A 14980-nucleotide genomic window follows, 5' to 3' on the forward strand; every position below is an offset into this window, starting at 1 on the left:
TTTTTTTTTTAATTTTATTATTATCGACAAAAATATGCTATCAGATTTACAAAAGTTTATTTAAAAGCAGAAGTTTCTAATTATGAATTAAGTTGATAAGTGGGATGTTTTGTTGCTGGAAAATTAACTAGAACAGTTACATAGGTGCATTTAAAACTATAGTTTAAAATAACTAACTTTAAAAGAAACAAAAGCAAATGCTAATTTTGCACGATTATAAGTTTAATTTTAATTTGGTGTGATAGGTCTTTATTTCTCACTTTGATCACACACGTGTAGTGGCGATGTTGTGTCTTTTCATGTAATTAAGAATATATATCACTATTGTCTTAATGTATATGATTTGGTCCATGCCTCCGTCTTGATGCACTTAAAGACTCATCTGCATCACATATGCATGGAGAAAACCCGACCCGGGATTAATGTTTTATTAAAGACCATAGTCGTGTTAATTTGGAGCTCTGAATTCCGAAGTTCGGTCGTTTTGTAGAACCTGCACTTGGTAAAATACATCATTTGGCCTACATTATTATTTTTGAAATGCATGTTCAAACACATTTTAATTAGAGCAAAACATTTCTAGGGCTTGAAAAAAAAAAATGAAAAGAAGAAAAAATGAAAAGGGAAAAATATTAATTGAACACTGTGAATGAATCTTTGATGTAAAATAACTGGAAATTGGACTGGGCCTCATTTTAATTGATTGGTTTTGTTGGGCTTTATAAGCCAATCAAAATCGAGAAGGGTCCAAAAAAAGAAATGACAAGTATATGCTCTTTATATGTTTACAATAATATCTACTATTAACTTGATCTTTAATATTTATCGATTTTTTTCAAATTAAAATAGACTAGATTATGAGTCTATGACAACTAAACACATAATAAAATTTTTTTTTTAAAGCGGGCCTAGTTTAGGTGTGAAGCCGAGGTGGCGACGCCCAAACTGGTTGTGGATACCCTTGTTTCACGCCTCAATCAGTGGTCCATTTCTCAATTTCACGCCCAGAACGAGTGTCGACAAATGGTTGTCACGCTAAAGATGCGAGTGAAGATTAGTGTTGGACTCCTATTTTGGGTGTGGAAGCAGCGCAACGTATGTTCGAAAAGAAAGACCTACAATACTATTTTTAGGATTTTTTAATATGTAATTGAAGAAACAAACATGAAATAATCAAAATATAAGTACTTGGGGATACAAATTACCTTCAAATCTTCGATGCTGATACGTTGACCGTTTAACACAATAATATTAGCAACAACATTGCAGAAGAAAAATGAAATTGAAGTAAAATTAGGGTTTGAGTGATGAAATTTAAGCAACAAGATATTTACTCTTGTTATTGACGGGTTGTTTGAACTTTGGGTAAATAAGAACTATGTTCGAACTATTTGAAAAAAAATTGATCCTCATTAGCAAATGTGGCCTTTAATTAATTGATTTATTTTATTTTTTATAATCATATACCTATAGGGAAAAATTATAATTAAAAAAATAGGGCGAAAAAGAAAAAAACATTAATAAAATAATAATAACTTGAGTGAAAATAAATGAAGGCGGTGGTCGAGAAGAGAGTAACTAACAAGGCAAGGGTTTTAGAGACGAATTAGCAGAGGGGCAGCGGCACACATTGAATTAGGGTTTATAGTTTTGGGGAAGAGAAAAAAAAGAGGGGAAAATTAAGATGGATTCATTCTCGTCACCATCAAGCGGATCTTCACCGAAATTCTCCCAGGACGATTTGATGGATCAGCTCAAGCTTCAGCTCGCTCAAGCTTATGCCGAAGAATTTCTCGAGGTATCAATCAATTTCTGTTCTTTATAAATTATTCTCGCCTCTTGTATCTGAATATTGTGTTGTAATATTCGTCGGTAAATGGTCATATACTTTGAGCAAAATGGAATATGTTCTTTAAATCGGTTGGTATTTGTCAGATTTTACCCTAATTTGTTTGGGGATTTTGACCGGTTTATGGAATTTAGTTTATCTCGAAGGCAGATTCAGATTAGAAATTATGAAATCGGCGTTGCACTGATGAACTAACCACCGCCTCTCTGCCTTTGTGATATTTGTTTTTTTCGAATATGGAAACAGGGCTGTATTTCATGTTTGATTTTGGTTTTGTGGTTTTCATGTGCAAATGGGAAGCGACTTTTTTCGTAAATCTAATCTCTATTGAAGTTAATTCCTATTTTTCCCCCTTGGGCGAATACCTAAAATTTTGTTTGCACCTAACCATGAATTAGTTCCAAATGAGTTTGGACAAGGCAAGTCCCCGATTTAAAGAAAGTTACGGGTCTACTGAAAGGTGCTTTAATGTTTGTAAAACCATCAATTCTCTCTTGGTTGGTAACTCTGCAAAAAGTAGCTCTTCGATTTAAAGCAAGTTATTGAAATATACTCTGCTTTAAGGAGATTTTTCGACTGACTAAGCTATAACTGTGATTGGTTTGTTTAGATATCACAGTTTAAACATGTAGGAATAGAAATAGAGTGTGAGTTCAATCAATCTTCATAAAAACAAGTAACATTAAATATCATACGAGATTTTAGGTCATTGTTCATCGTATTGTAATACGAATAATGTAGCTGAATGGATTCAATATCTAGTTGTCGTCTTTGTTTTATTAGAGCCGACTGCGGAAAGTCAAAGGGATGTGAATAAATTCAATGAGCCTTGAGTTTTTCGGCCATCTACTTAGATTATTATTTTTTATTTTGGTAATGATGTTAAGAGAGCGTATAAAGGTACGGAGCAGAAATGCTTTCAATATTATTGCTTGTTTTGGTCGAAAACAATGCGTGAAGAGGTAGCTAGCTTTTCTATGAGATTTGACGGGGGGGCAATGGATGGTGAAATATTAAGTGCCTTGAGATCCAAATTTTGTAATATAATCATTTGCAGACGAATTCAGAGTATACTTTGGTCACAAACCAATTTAGGTTTCATGATTACTTAAATCTGTCTTCGGCAACTTCTAAAACTATATTAAGAAATTATGTTCGAGCTATACACGATCATTGTCAAACTAACATGATGTTAACGTCATTTTGTCAAATTCGTTTGATCCATAACATAGTTCTATTATTTTATTTTATCACTATGTCTCGATTCTAGACTTGATCATTAATTTCTTTTCGGGGCTCTGTTTGGAATAAAATTGTAGGGTGACAATTATAAACTAAATATCTTCTATGTGCATTTTAATATTATATTCTTGATATAATGTACTTATTACATGCGCCCTGTAATAATAAATGTAATTGCAGACTGTACGAGGAAAGTGCTTTGAGAAGTGCATCACAAAACCTGGGAGCAGTCTGAGTGGGAGCGAAAGCAGTTGCATATCGAGGTGCATCGAGCGCTACATCGAGGCCACTGGTATTATTGGCAGAGCCCTCTTTAACCAGCGCTGAAGACTTATTACCTCCCCTTTTTGTTTAGTTTCATCGCCAGTGCATAATTGAAGTATGAGTATTATTCTTCACATTTTCGTTCCGTATGCTTTCTATTTATTAAACTCCGAATTAAGAGCCATATTCAGAAATTATTGGAAATTGCAGCATTCGCTGTATTGACACTATGCCGAATAATTTTACTTTAATGTTATTTATTTTGTGCTCCGATGGCAACATATCCCTTGAAACTCGAATTCCGTTCTCTCAAATAGTTGTACACTTCTCTTCTGATGATGGATTAAAAGTTCCATTTTGTGATTTTGTTTTCGATATTGTAGCGTTTGAAACAGGTGAAAAAAGTCAATTAATTCAATCAAATGAATAAAAGAAAAATGCCAATTTCTGTTTTAGGTATAAGCTTTCAAAATAAATAGCTAATAAAAGATTAAAATAAAAAATAAAAAGAATTTCACAACACAGATGTTGTATGATAAAATGACCAAAATGGGGCAGCCTGTATTTACTTTCTCAAACTGTGCAAGATGTACTCAGCATAGAGGTCCCTGTACAACAATTTACAGAATTAGGGTTCTATTTATCACAGATAATTATTTACAATGCAAAGGGGAAATTCAAGAAAGTTACATGGAGTATTGGATTGCTTCCAAGGCTGTCGACGAAGGTAAAAAGTCGTCCACCGCCACCTCTTTGTTCTCGTTCTTCTTATCTAAAATACTCGTTCAGAAAATCAAAAAATCGAAAAAAAAAAGTATATTGACTGATATAGGGAAAAAAAAAGTCAAAGAATAAATAAAGTGGTTTAGTTAAAAGGATACAATCTTCAAAGAAGCGTCGGATTTCAGTGAGACGATGAGGCGGGAGCTGGCTGATATCAGTGTAGTGGCGGTACTCTGGGTCGTCTGCACATACCGCAATTATCTTGTCATCTTTTTCTCCCTGAACATATATTCAAGATTATGCAATGATGATTAATTTCATTTTGATTTAGTAACTCAGTAATAAATTAATGATTAATTACCTGATCGATCATTGGCATGAGACCTATCGCCCTGGCTCGAAGAAAACAGCCCGGAACTACAGGTTCCTGTTTGAAAGGCAAATTTTGTTACATCATAATTAATTATAACAACTTTTTTTATTTATAAAATTGATTAATTTCATATACCTGCATGATGACTAAAACGTCCATAGGGTCGTTGTCTTCACAAAGGGATCGAGGAATGAAGCCGTAGTTGTGAGGATATACGACCGATGAATACAATATACGATCCACCTGGCAGATCATATAATTATTATTTATTTTTATATATTTTAACCTTAAAGATCAGATCACAGTATACAATTATCTATACAATATATATATATATATATCATACCTTGATGAGACCGGTTTTCTTGTCAAGTTCGTATTTCACTTTGCTCCCTTTCGGTATCTCAATCACCTGAAAGAATGAATTATAATAATTGCATTTTTTTTTGAATTATTGTATATTATTAATTTATGATTGATTCGTATGACGAAAAAAAAGAGTACAACGTACAACGTTAATAATTTGCGGAGCTCCAGGTCCTGCAAGAAACACACATGCATGATTTATAATAATTGGATTAGTGATGATAATTGTGATTAATTAAGTAATTACCAATCTCAAGATCATGCCAAGAATGGGCAGCAACAGCTCTCCTCGATAAAGACGAGAGGATTCTCTCGTTCAACCGCGGAGCGCTACCGCTCTTCGTTGGCGACGACATCATCGAATCTGCTTTGTTCTCCTCACTCATTTTGCTCCTGGATCAAATAAATAAAAGTAATTAATTAACAAACAAAAACCTCCTCAATTATAATAATAAATAACAAAATGCATGCTTATTATAAATCAAATGATAAATTAGTAATTATAAAAAGTGATTGAGTTATTGAGAAAATAGTGGTACCTGTAGAAAAAAAGAAAAGAAAAAACAAGAAGATGTATGAAGGTGGTAAGATGAAATAGTTTTGAGGGATTTATATATATAGACCAGTAATTTGATTGGTCAACGCCACGTGTAACCATTAAGAATAAATTTCGGGTCTTGGTTTTCAATAATAATCTGGTCCGGTTGGTTTCATGTATCGGTTCGACATAAAACCGATATTTGATTAACAGTGAATTTGGACTTGCATTAAATTTATTTGAAAATTTAACAAATAACAACCCAAAATTAACTAATAAAGAACATGTCACATGCCAAAATAAACTAATAAAAAACTTGTCACATGGAGGCGTTCGAAGGACAGAGGCGCGTTAGGGAAAAAAGGTGAATATTTACACTATATATCAAAAAAATGCCGTTTTGTATGAATCGGTTCGCTTCGGTAATTTTTTTTATTCTCCATACACAAACCAATATATTTGGTTTTTTCAAAAAAAAAATTACCGTATATGCAGTTTTAAGTCGGGACGGTGCATATCGACTCGATTTTTTCGGTTTTCGGTTTCTCAATTTTTTTTCTCACCCCTACCCCTTGTCGATCGAGGATGAGGAATTTCGTCAGCATAGATGGGGTTGGGGGGCTTGGCCCATAATACTTCTAGATGGGTTGGAGGGCTTGGCCCATAATACTTCTCTGTAGGACCTCAGGCGCTACCAGTTGTACTACAACCAATTGGTCTTAGGAAAGGCGCAAACCCTAGCCTTATAGTGCATTCAACACACACAAGCGCATACGGCATTCGATTGTGGGCCGCCCATACCCGGGCCTCCACCACATGGACAATTGCTGCCAAACCCAGGCTAACAATCTTAAATCTATATAAATTTATCATGGAGAAATATAAAAGAAATTGTATACAAAATATTGTATAAAAAAATTGTACAATAATGGAGTTCACCGATGCACATACATCATCCGTGTAGACAGGGCCGGTTCTGAGGGGAGGCGAAGTAGGCGGTCGCCTAGGGCCCCCGGATTTTTACGAAAATTTGGGGCCCCCAAATTATTTTATATACACTTTATATATTAATACTTATGTTGTAAAATTTATTATATATAATATTTTGGAACATCAGTATAGATTTAAAATAAATATCAATAAATATTTTTACAATTTTCTTAACTTTGGGGCCCCTAAATAATAAATTTATAATGTCTTAATTATTTATTTTTATACCTAAAATATGAATCAATATCCATTAGAGTATTTAAGTTTTATAAATACTAGTAATTGTACCCGTGCGATGCACGGGACAACAAATTGCATGTTTTGATGTTGTAAATATATACACAAACATTTGATGTATTTGTATGATGAAAATTTTATCACAATCATTCATTAATAATTCATTAGCGGAACATAGTAAACTAAGTATACTTACTACACAAAACAAAAAATAAAAAATAAGCAAATTTTTTCGACAACATATCATCGGAAAAGGCTATCTCTGCATCTTGCATCGTAACTAAGCCCTTCTCCTAACCTTCCATATATTTTTGTCAAGATCAACTTCATGCTTCCCCGACATAGCAATTATATTGCATCGACGCTTAGAACTGAAAAGATTCACACATAGTAAAATAAGACGTGGAAAATGTGACTACACTAGGAAGATAAGAGTTTCACTGAAGCACATCAAACCAATGATTTGACTGAAGGAGTGGTATAGGAAAAGATAATGAAAAACAGAGGTTAAAAAGACTAACCATCACAAGGCAAAGAGGGGAAGGTAATATTTATATGGATTGGAAGCGTTTCTCCACGTTTTAAATCAACTGACATCTGCCAAGTTTTTATATCCCATATTAAGAACCATAATGACAAGCTACTGTAAGAATAAAAAAAAACTATGTAAACGAACAAAACGAACCTGATGTACAGTGTATCGAAATATAATATGTCAGCTCGTGCAGGAACAAAAATGCCATGATTGCAAGTCCAACCATAGAAACTATTTACTGCATCCCTTACACCAATTGACTACCATCACAATGTATTGCATTGAGTGTTCATACAACTGCATATATGATATACATAGTAATACACTTAGATACTTAATAACCACAATCAAGAGACATAATAGTTCTTACCAAACTTATGATTAATATCACAACACAAATAATTTGAAATACTAAAGCACATACATTATGTTGACCTCAGATAAAGCCAAGATAGCAAGTTTTATATCTAATTGCAAGGAAACTAAAGATTAACAACAATAAAGTTAAAAACTATTATACCTTGCTTGATGATAGCAGTGGATTTTCATGATAGGGTCGTCAACAACTGATTTCCTATTTGCCACTGTAAATAGAAAACAATACATTATTTATTCAATCCTGCTACTCTTCTAAAGATTAACAACAAACGAAGGAGATCATACATATTGGGAAAATAACAAACATGCTACTTATTTTAAAGGCAAAACAAACTATTCATATAGTCCAACTTTTTATTCAAACACCATTAATAAATATTTTAATTACAAAAAATATAAGTTTTATATGTTTTGAAAAAAAAGCTACTACTGATCACGACTCTCAGTTTAACATGCTAATCTATCGTCAAAAATTCAAATTTCACCAACATAGTTAGTGATTATTAATTTTGAATTAATAAATAAGCGAGAAAAATAAAACTCTAAGATGCAACTTAACTTAACTATAGATAAACTTAACTATCGATCTCTATACCTCAAAATATTGAGCAATTAGTAAATACTCACCGTAAATTTTGAAATACTTCTTTGTAAAAAATATTAATTGTAATATTTGAAGTATGGCCTTCTTTGTCGGTTATAAGTATTTTCAAACCACTACACTTGGTAACCCTTGAAACAACAACGTATAGCTGGCCATGTGAAAAAAACGGGTTTCGGAAGATAAACACCAACATGTTGGAGAGATTGTCCCTGACTTTTGTTTATAGTCATATCGAAGGAAAGGCAAATAGGAAACTGTCGGCGTTGAAAGTGGAAAGGAATTCTCTAATCTGATGGTGTTAACGTCAATCTTGGAATTAAAACCTTATGTCCAATGTTAATACCTGAGATAATTTGGGCTTCCAAAACACGATTTCCTAATCGAGTAATTGAGAGTCTTGTGCCATTGCACAATCCTGATGACTGATCTATATTTCTCAACAACATTATTGGAACACCTTTCTTCAGTTTCAATTTATGGTTTGGTATACCTGACGATGTAAGAGAATTCAAAAATTCCGGTGTATGAATGTCATTTTGAATAGTATGAAAACTGCTATTGGCTGTGCACGGGCTATCAAAATTCAAATAGGTTTTCTCTTCATCGGGAACCAAAGATAACATGTAATCGTTTACAACTTCAACGATCTCATTTGTCGGTGCCAGTATCGTTCTTTCTTCAAAATAATTATGATCATTCAATTTGGTAAGAAATGATGGATAAATTTCTTCTACAATAGAAGCCAACGGGTTACTTGACTACTTTATTAGTAGATCATCAGGAATTTCAATATCCACGACACCATCATTAGGATCACCATTAGTACCGTTGCCTATGCTCAATACCCAATCAGAGAAGCTCTTTATTTCTTCATAATTCGAATTTCCTGAACGAAGCCTCATATTTCTAGTTAAGGTTAAAACCTCACAATCACTCCATAAATATGAGGAATTAAGAGCGGCTGATACAACTTGTTGTCTTGATCCTTTTGGTATAACTGGTAGTATTTGTCTAAAATCACCGTCCAAAACAACTACTTTCCCCCGGAAGGTGTGTATTCTCTCTGTGGATCGATGTCCCTTAATATATCCTTTAAAGATCTGTCTACAGCCTCAAAACAATGTTTGTGCATCATTGGAGCTTCATCCCAAATAATGAGTTTAGATTTGATTATTAACTCAGATAACGGGGTCCCGACTGCAATGTTGCAAGTAGAATCTTCATTAAGGTTAAATGGGATCGCAAACCTCGAGTGTCTGTTCTTCCACCAGAAATGAGTAAGGCTGCTATCCCGCTCGAAGCAATCGTCAACACAATTTCACCTTTTGATCTTAGAGCTGCTGAGAGTGTTCTCCAAACAAATGTCTTACCAGTACCACCATATCCATACAAGAAAAAGAGACCCTCTTGTTTGTTATGGATCCTACTCATAGATAGCCCTTTGTTCTTCAGCAAGACATGTTAATACTCTAGAATGTTCAGCAGCTAATGCAACTCTGTCATAATTAAGCTCATCAAAGATAATTCTATTTTGTACCTGTGTCAGCAGAGACATATCTGGGGAAGGCATTGTTGGAAATTCAGCCAAAACTCCTACTATTGCTCCTCAAAATATTCTCTATCTCCGCTAGAGCAAAATTTTCAACTCATCTTCGGTAAGATGCAACTCTGTAATACAAAAAAATATATATTAGAATGACAAAGTGTAATTTTAATTAAAAACAAATTAAAAAATTGATAATAATCGAAAATAATATTTAAAATAATGGTTAGGAGATAAAATTTGATAAAATTTGAAAATAATATTTAAAATAATATTTAGGAGATAATTAAAAATTTGATAAAAAATGAAAATAATATTTAGGAGATAAAAATTTGATAAACATTAAAAATAATATTTATGAGATAAAAATTTGATAAAAATCGAAAATAATATTAAGGATATTAAAATCTGATGAACATGGAAAATAATATTTAGGAAATTGGATAAGAAGTTGAAACTAATATGTAGGAGATAAACATTCTGATTAAAAACCGAAAATAATATTTTAAAAAATATATAGGATATCAAAATTTGACAAAAATTGAAAATAATATTTTAAACAATGCTACAGCAAAGTTTTGTAATTTTTATTACAAAGGAAAAAAAAAAAGTTACCTTGAAATTGAAGTATTGATCTTTGTCTGTGTAAGATATCATCACTTAAGTGATGCCATGTTGCATTCCAAACCACTTATGGTCTAGAAATTTGATTCGACAACAGTAAAATTGTGAACATTCTTCTTAGAAAGTTACCGGTCCCCCATTCACTTGCTTCTCCAATTCCGTCAATATACTCTTTATCATCATCTAATAAACCGATAGCATAGCAAACATCTTTAAACGTAGGATAAGGAACATTATTGATTGTTCTTAACTCCTCATAAGAAGACGGACCTTTAGCTATGTTGAGTAAGATTCTCAAATAATATATTTCGCCACTTCCTGGAGGTAAAAAATGAATTCTGCCAACTGCAAACCCTTTCTTTCGTGGAGACCACTCATGTCGAGGTTGTTTCCAAACAAATTTCGTAAGAAATTGTGCATATATAAGTGTTTTTGCTTCAGAATATTTTTTGTTTGCTATCATCCATGCCAAAAACTTTGATTGGTGTATATAGCGCCTGTCAATAATTCATTCTATAGGCTCATCATCAGCAAAAACAACAACTTGTTCATCAGGCAAGTGAATTGGCAAACGTTCAACAGCCGGTTCTCTGTAATGAACATCAAATGAAAAAGTCCTCCATACTGCCTCACATGGTGATAGGTACCTACAATCGTAGTATACCTTTATTTCATCTTGGTGTTGCGGGTTGTTGTTCGCCGAATCCTGATAAAAACTCGCAGTGACACGATCATTACCTTTGTTCACATATTTGAAGAGGTGCTTAATTGATCTCGATTGATTGCACCACTCAACATTGATATGTGCCTTATATATTTTCATCAAATATGGATTATGAGGAACCACATATCTATTATCAAGAAAATCTTTACCCTTTTTAATAACTCTTCCATTGTCTTTCCTTCTGTACAATGGATAACCATCATCATCATGCGTTGTTACATCACTAAATTGTTTTGGGAAGTGCTTCGTACACCTTCCATTTGCATGCAGGGAGCATTTGGATTCATTACACCACATGATCCATGAATCATGAGAGAACTTACACAACTATGAAGTATAGGGTCTTCATCTTCATCCGGAATTTCAGCAGATATAATTCTGTCAATATCTTCTGAATTTTGACATTTGTTATCGGGATGCAAGAAAATTAAAATATGAGCATGTGGTAACCCTCGTTTTTTAAATTCGACCGTGTAGATGACTGCATCAAAAACCAAATAATAATAGTGAGAAGAATAAATCATATTAGTATATTTGTATAAGGGAATGCTTATATAGAACATGTGACTGTATTATTTAAATTACAGAAATCAGTATCAAAATTTAAATTTCAGAAAATATAGGGTATCTTTATCTAATAACAACATGAGTTTTTTAGACCTCTAAATGTTTGTCAAACTGTAGGGAAATAAAAAGAACAAAAAACTGTCGAGAAATTTTGGAAAGTATGAACATGTGTAGAGTGAAAAAATGGCAACAAATAATGTGAGATGTGCAGACGGTTTTACAAAAGATGACAATAAAAATTAAATAGATTTACCTAACTAAAAAAAAACAAATACAATTTTATTGAAATGCAAAAACCGCAGAGAAAAAAAAATCATAAATAAATCAGCAAGTTCCTTTCGACGAAACTCCCTACTGCAACGCGTGCACATGAACAAATACTGGAAATTAAAAAAGAAATCGAAAAAATAAACGGAACAGGAATAATCCACGAACCCTTCACATACATCACGAAAATTCAAATTATTGAATATCCAATTCCATAATCAGGTTAACCCTATTCTATTTTCCTTTCCCCTACCTAAAGGAGCCAAAGAAAAATTAAACATCAAATAGTATCATAACTGATCGTTCATCTCAAATTTATAATAAATATATATCTCAAGATTTCACCATAAATATTTGACTCCTTTTGGAAATTCTTTTTAGTTTTAAATATTTTTTAATAGAATAAATTTGAAAAAAAGAATTAATGATTTTAATTTGATGCATATAAAACTTGGTACATGCCTGATTTGACTTTTCCGAACACTTGTCCCCCTTTTATCTCCTTGATCAAATGATTGAGTTTGATTTTAAAAACTCGGTAAATAAGATCGGGTCTATCTTCAGATTTCAAACTTTGATCTCGTGGGATCCTTGTTATTTCTATCCATTTTTGGTTGCACGTGAATATAACAAACAAATCGGGATACCCAGCCCATCCACATATCGCCATTGCATCTTGATAATTTTGGATCATATACCGTGCTCCATTAGTAAATGATGCAGGCAATATGATACGTTTTCCAGTCGTTGATGGATCCGAATCTCCTCGTCTGATTGCTTCTGACAGCCTTTTATACATTTCAACCCTCAATTGTTTCTGATGTGTTTGGATATATAGCGAACGGAATGCCTCAATAATGCTAAAACCATCAACCAACAATTGTTGGAATAATTTTCTCGAACTTAACATAATACCATGCTCGCTCTTTCTTTGTTGAATCCTATATGCAAATAATTCTCTCATTGTAACTTTGTGTCTTCCCTTGGACGATGAAGTGATGTTATCTTTTAGGGAAATATCATCTCTATAGCCATCTTCTCCGCGTGGAAACAATAGAGGATATTGCAATGGAAGATAAGCAAGGCTTAACGCAGATATACGTTGTAATAAACCAGACTGTGTTTCCACTATAATGTCTCGATCGGCATCAGCTGAATCGAAATCACCAACTATGAGTGCAGCTACTTCATATGCAGTAGGAAGATTATATGTTCTTCCATCAAAACCTCTTTTTCCAATAAGTCGTAGTTTCAAATCATGGAAGTTTGCATCTTCAAATCTATCTCTAACCATCCGATAAGATTGTGCGTAAGGATTGCATTGATCTAGCATGTCTTTGATATCATTAACAATAGAATCTCGCAATGCGCTGCTGCCTGATTCCATTCTATTAATAACATAAGATAGTACACATTAAAATATAATACAATGTAATAATTTAGTAAATTTATTCTTTTATGATTAAAGACTTCATGGTGTACCTTACGACATGGGTCCTATTTAACACTTCGTTCTGAGTGTCAAATATATATAACTAGCCAAATTTTGGCGTGGAACCTTCTGTTGGAACTAAACTTCCAATTCTGTGATAGTTTTCACCGCACTTAATGAATGTTGGTGCCGCATTTCCATCATTTTACTGTATAATCAATTTTTCCTCCCAGTGATGTAAATGAAAACATCATGTTGAATGCTCGAATATTTTCGATGAAATATTTACTTTTGGCATCACGCTCAAAGAAAAGATTATTAAGAATTTCGGGACAATTTGTGATCAGTGGGAGTGGGAGTTCAATCATTCCTTGATTACAACATAATGAGAATTTTGGGTTTTGTGTTTTACTTCTGTGCTTATGTAGTCTTTCATCGTACCACATCATTGCACCACAATAAATGCATTCCCAAGTTGGATCACCAATGTCCAAATATTCCGCTGTTCTAATAACATATATTATTAACAAATATAACAATTAATGATAGACGATGTAGTACAGACATTTTTATATCATACCGTCATTTGAAAGTGGCATGAGTTCATCAAAATCCTGATCTTCAGCTTCTTGGTCGATATCAACTGCGTCTTTTTAATAAAACAGATGCATTAATACTGAATTTAAGTCTGTTAAACAATTGAATATGCAAAAAAATGATTCTACTAAATATAAGAAACAATTTATCTGGTATATTGTTTTGTGAAGTCTCATTATTTGTAATTGGTGTAATCATATTTTCACCATCCCATCAACTTCAAAATCTTGAAATACAAACATATAAATTTAGAAAATAATTTTGTAATTAAAAAAATAAATATTGTATTGTATTAACAAAAGAAAAATAATTAAAAATAGTGAAACTCTGTAAGTAATTTTACCTAAAATATCCAAGGTTGTAAAAAGCGGTAATTGGGTCCGAGTCGGCCAGGCACCGACTCACGATTAATCGGTGCGGCGGTGATTAATCGGAAATAAATCGGTTTTTAAAATTTAATATAATATATTTCTAAATATTATTTATAAATACTCCAAACATATATAAAAAATATATTTAAACATAGTTCTATCTCCATCATATATATATCCTAATAATATAATAAAAGTTTAATAATCATAAGATCATAATAAATAAATATTCTTATAAAATATAAATAAAAAAACAATTTTTTTGAATTTACATTTGTTCTTGAACATTCCTGGCATACATCATTAGTTTTTTAACAATAACAATTAACATAAACAAAATAAGGCATAAACTCTTTTTCTTTTATTAAAATCCAACTTTTATTTTGAATTATAAAAAAAAAAAAAAAAACCAATTTTTGACCGATTTTTTCCATCGAGTTTGACCGCCTCAGACCGCCTCGAACCGCCTCAGATCGCTAAGACCGCCTCACAGGCAAAAAATCGATTTTTCAAACCTTTACACTAAAATCGTAAAGGTTTTGGACCGCCTCCGCCTCGGAGACCGATTAATCGGCCGCCTCAGCCGATTTTTAGAACACTGAAAATATCATATTGACGATTAGTTGTGCATTCATCAATATCGTCTATACTGCATATAGATTGATACAATCTTTTTTTGCCCTTTCCGATTGAACATGACGCTTGATCCATTGTCTGACAAATAAAAAGCCTGCTCAAAAAAGGAAAAAAAAAAAA

The 14980-nt window shown here is 32.7% G+C and overlaps 2 protein-coding genes and 1 pseudogene across 2 annotated transcripts; 1 reads left to right on the forward strand and 2 right to left on the reverse strand.

Annotated features, from left to right (window-relative positions):
* The first annotated feature begins 1589 nt into the window (after positions 1–1589).
* Positions 1590–3646, forward strand: TIM13 (translocase of the inner mitochondrial membrane 13). The gene is made up of 2 exons (XM_012984204.2): positions 1590–1798; positions 3272–3646. The coding sequence occupies exons 1-2, from the start codon at positions 1685–1687 to the stop codon at positions 3416–3418; spliced, it is 261 nt and encodes an 86-aa protein (XP_012839658.2). The 5' UTR covers positions 1590–1684; the 3' UTR covers positions 3419–3646.
* A 102-nt stretch (positions 3647–3748) lies between these two features.
* Positions 3749–5400, reverse strand: LOC105959983 (soluble inorganic pyrophosphatase 1). Its single transcript, XM_088818640.1, has 9 exons — positions 5357–5400; positions 5065–5210; positions 4963–4991; positions 4798–4863; positions 4587–4694; positions 4440–4505; positions 4237–4357; positions 4046–4127; positions 3749–3963 (listed from the first exon to the last, which is right to left on the reverse strand). Exons 2-9 carry the CDS (start codon positions 5201–5203, stop codon positions 3921–3923), a joined length of 654 nt encoding a protein of 217 aa, XP_088674766.1. The 5' UTR covers positions 5204–5210; positions 5357–5400; the 3' UTR covers positions 3749–3920.
* A 2718-nt stretch (positions 5401–8118) lies between these two features.
* Positions 8119–13211, reverse strand: LOC105948693 (uncharacterized; annotated as a pseudogene).
* Between the last annotated feature and the right edge of the window lie 1769 nt (positions 13212–14980).

Source organism: Erythranthe guttata, chromosome 5, assembly GCF_056151865.1.
Source record: "Erythranthe guttata isolate IM_541 chromosome 5, IM_541, whole genome shotgun sequence".
NCBI lineage: Eukaryota > Viridiplantae > Streptophyta > Magnoliopsida > Lamiales > Phrymaceae > Erythranthe > Erythranthe guttata.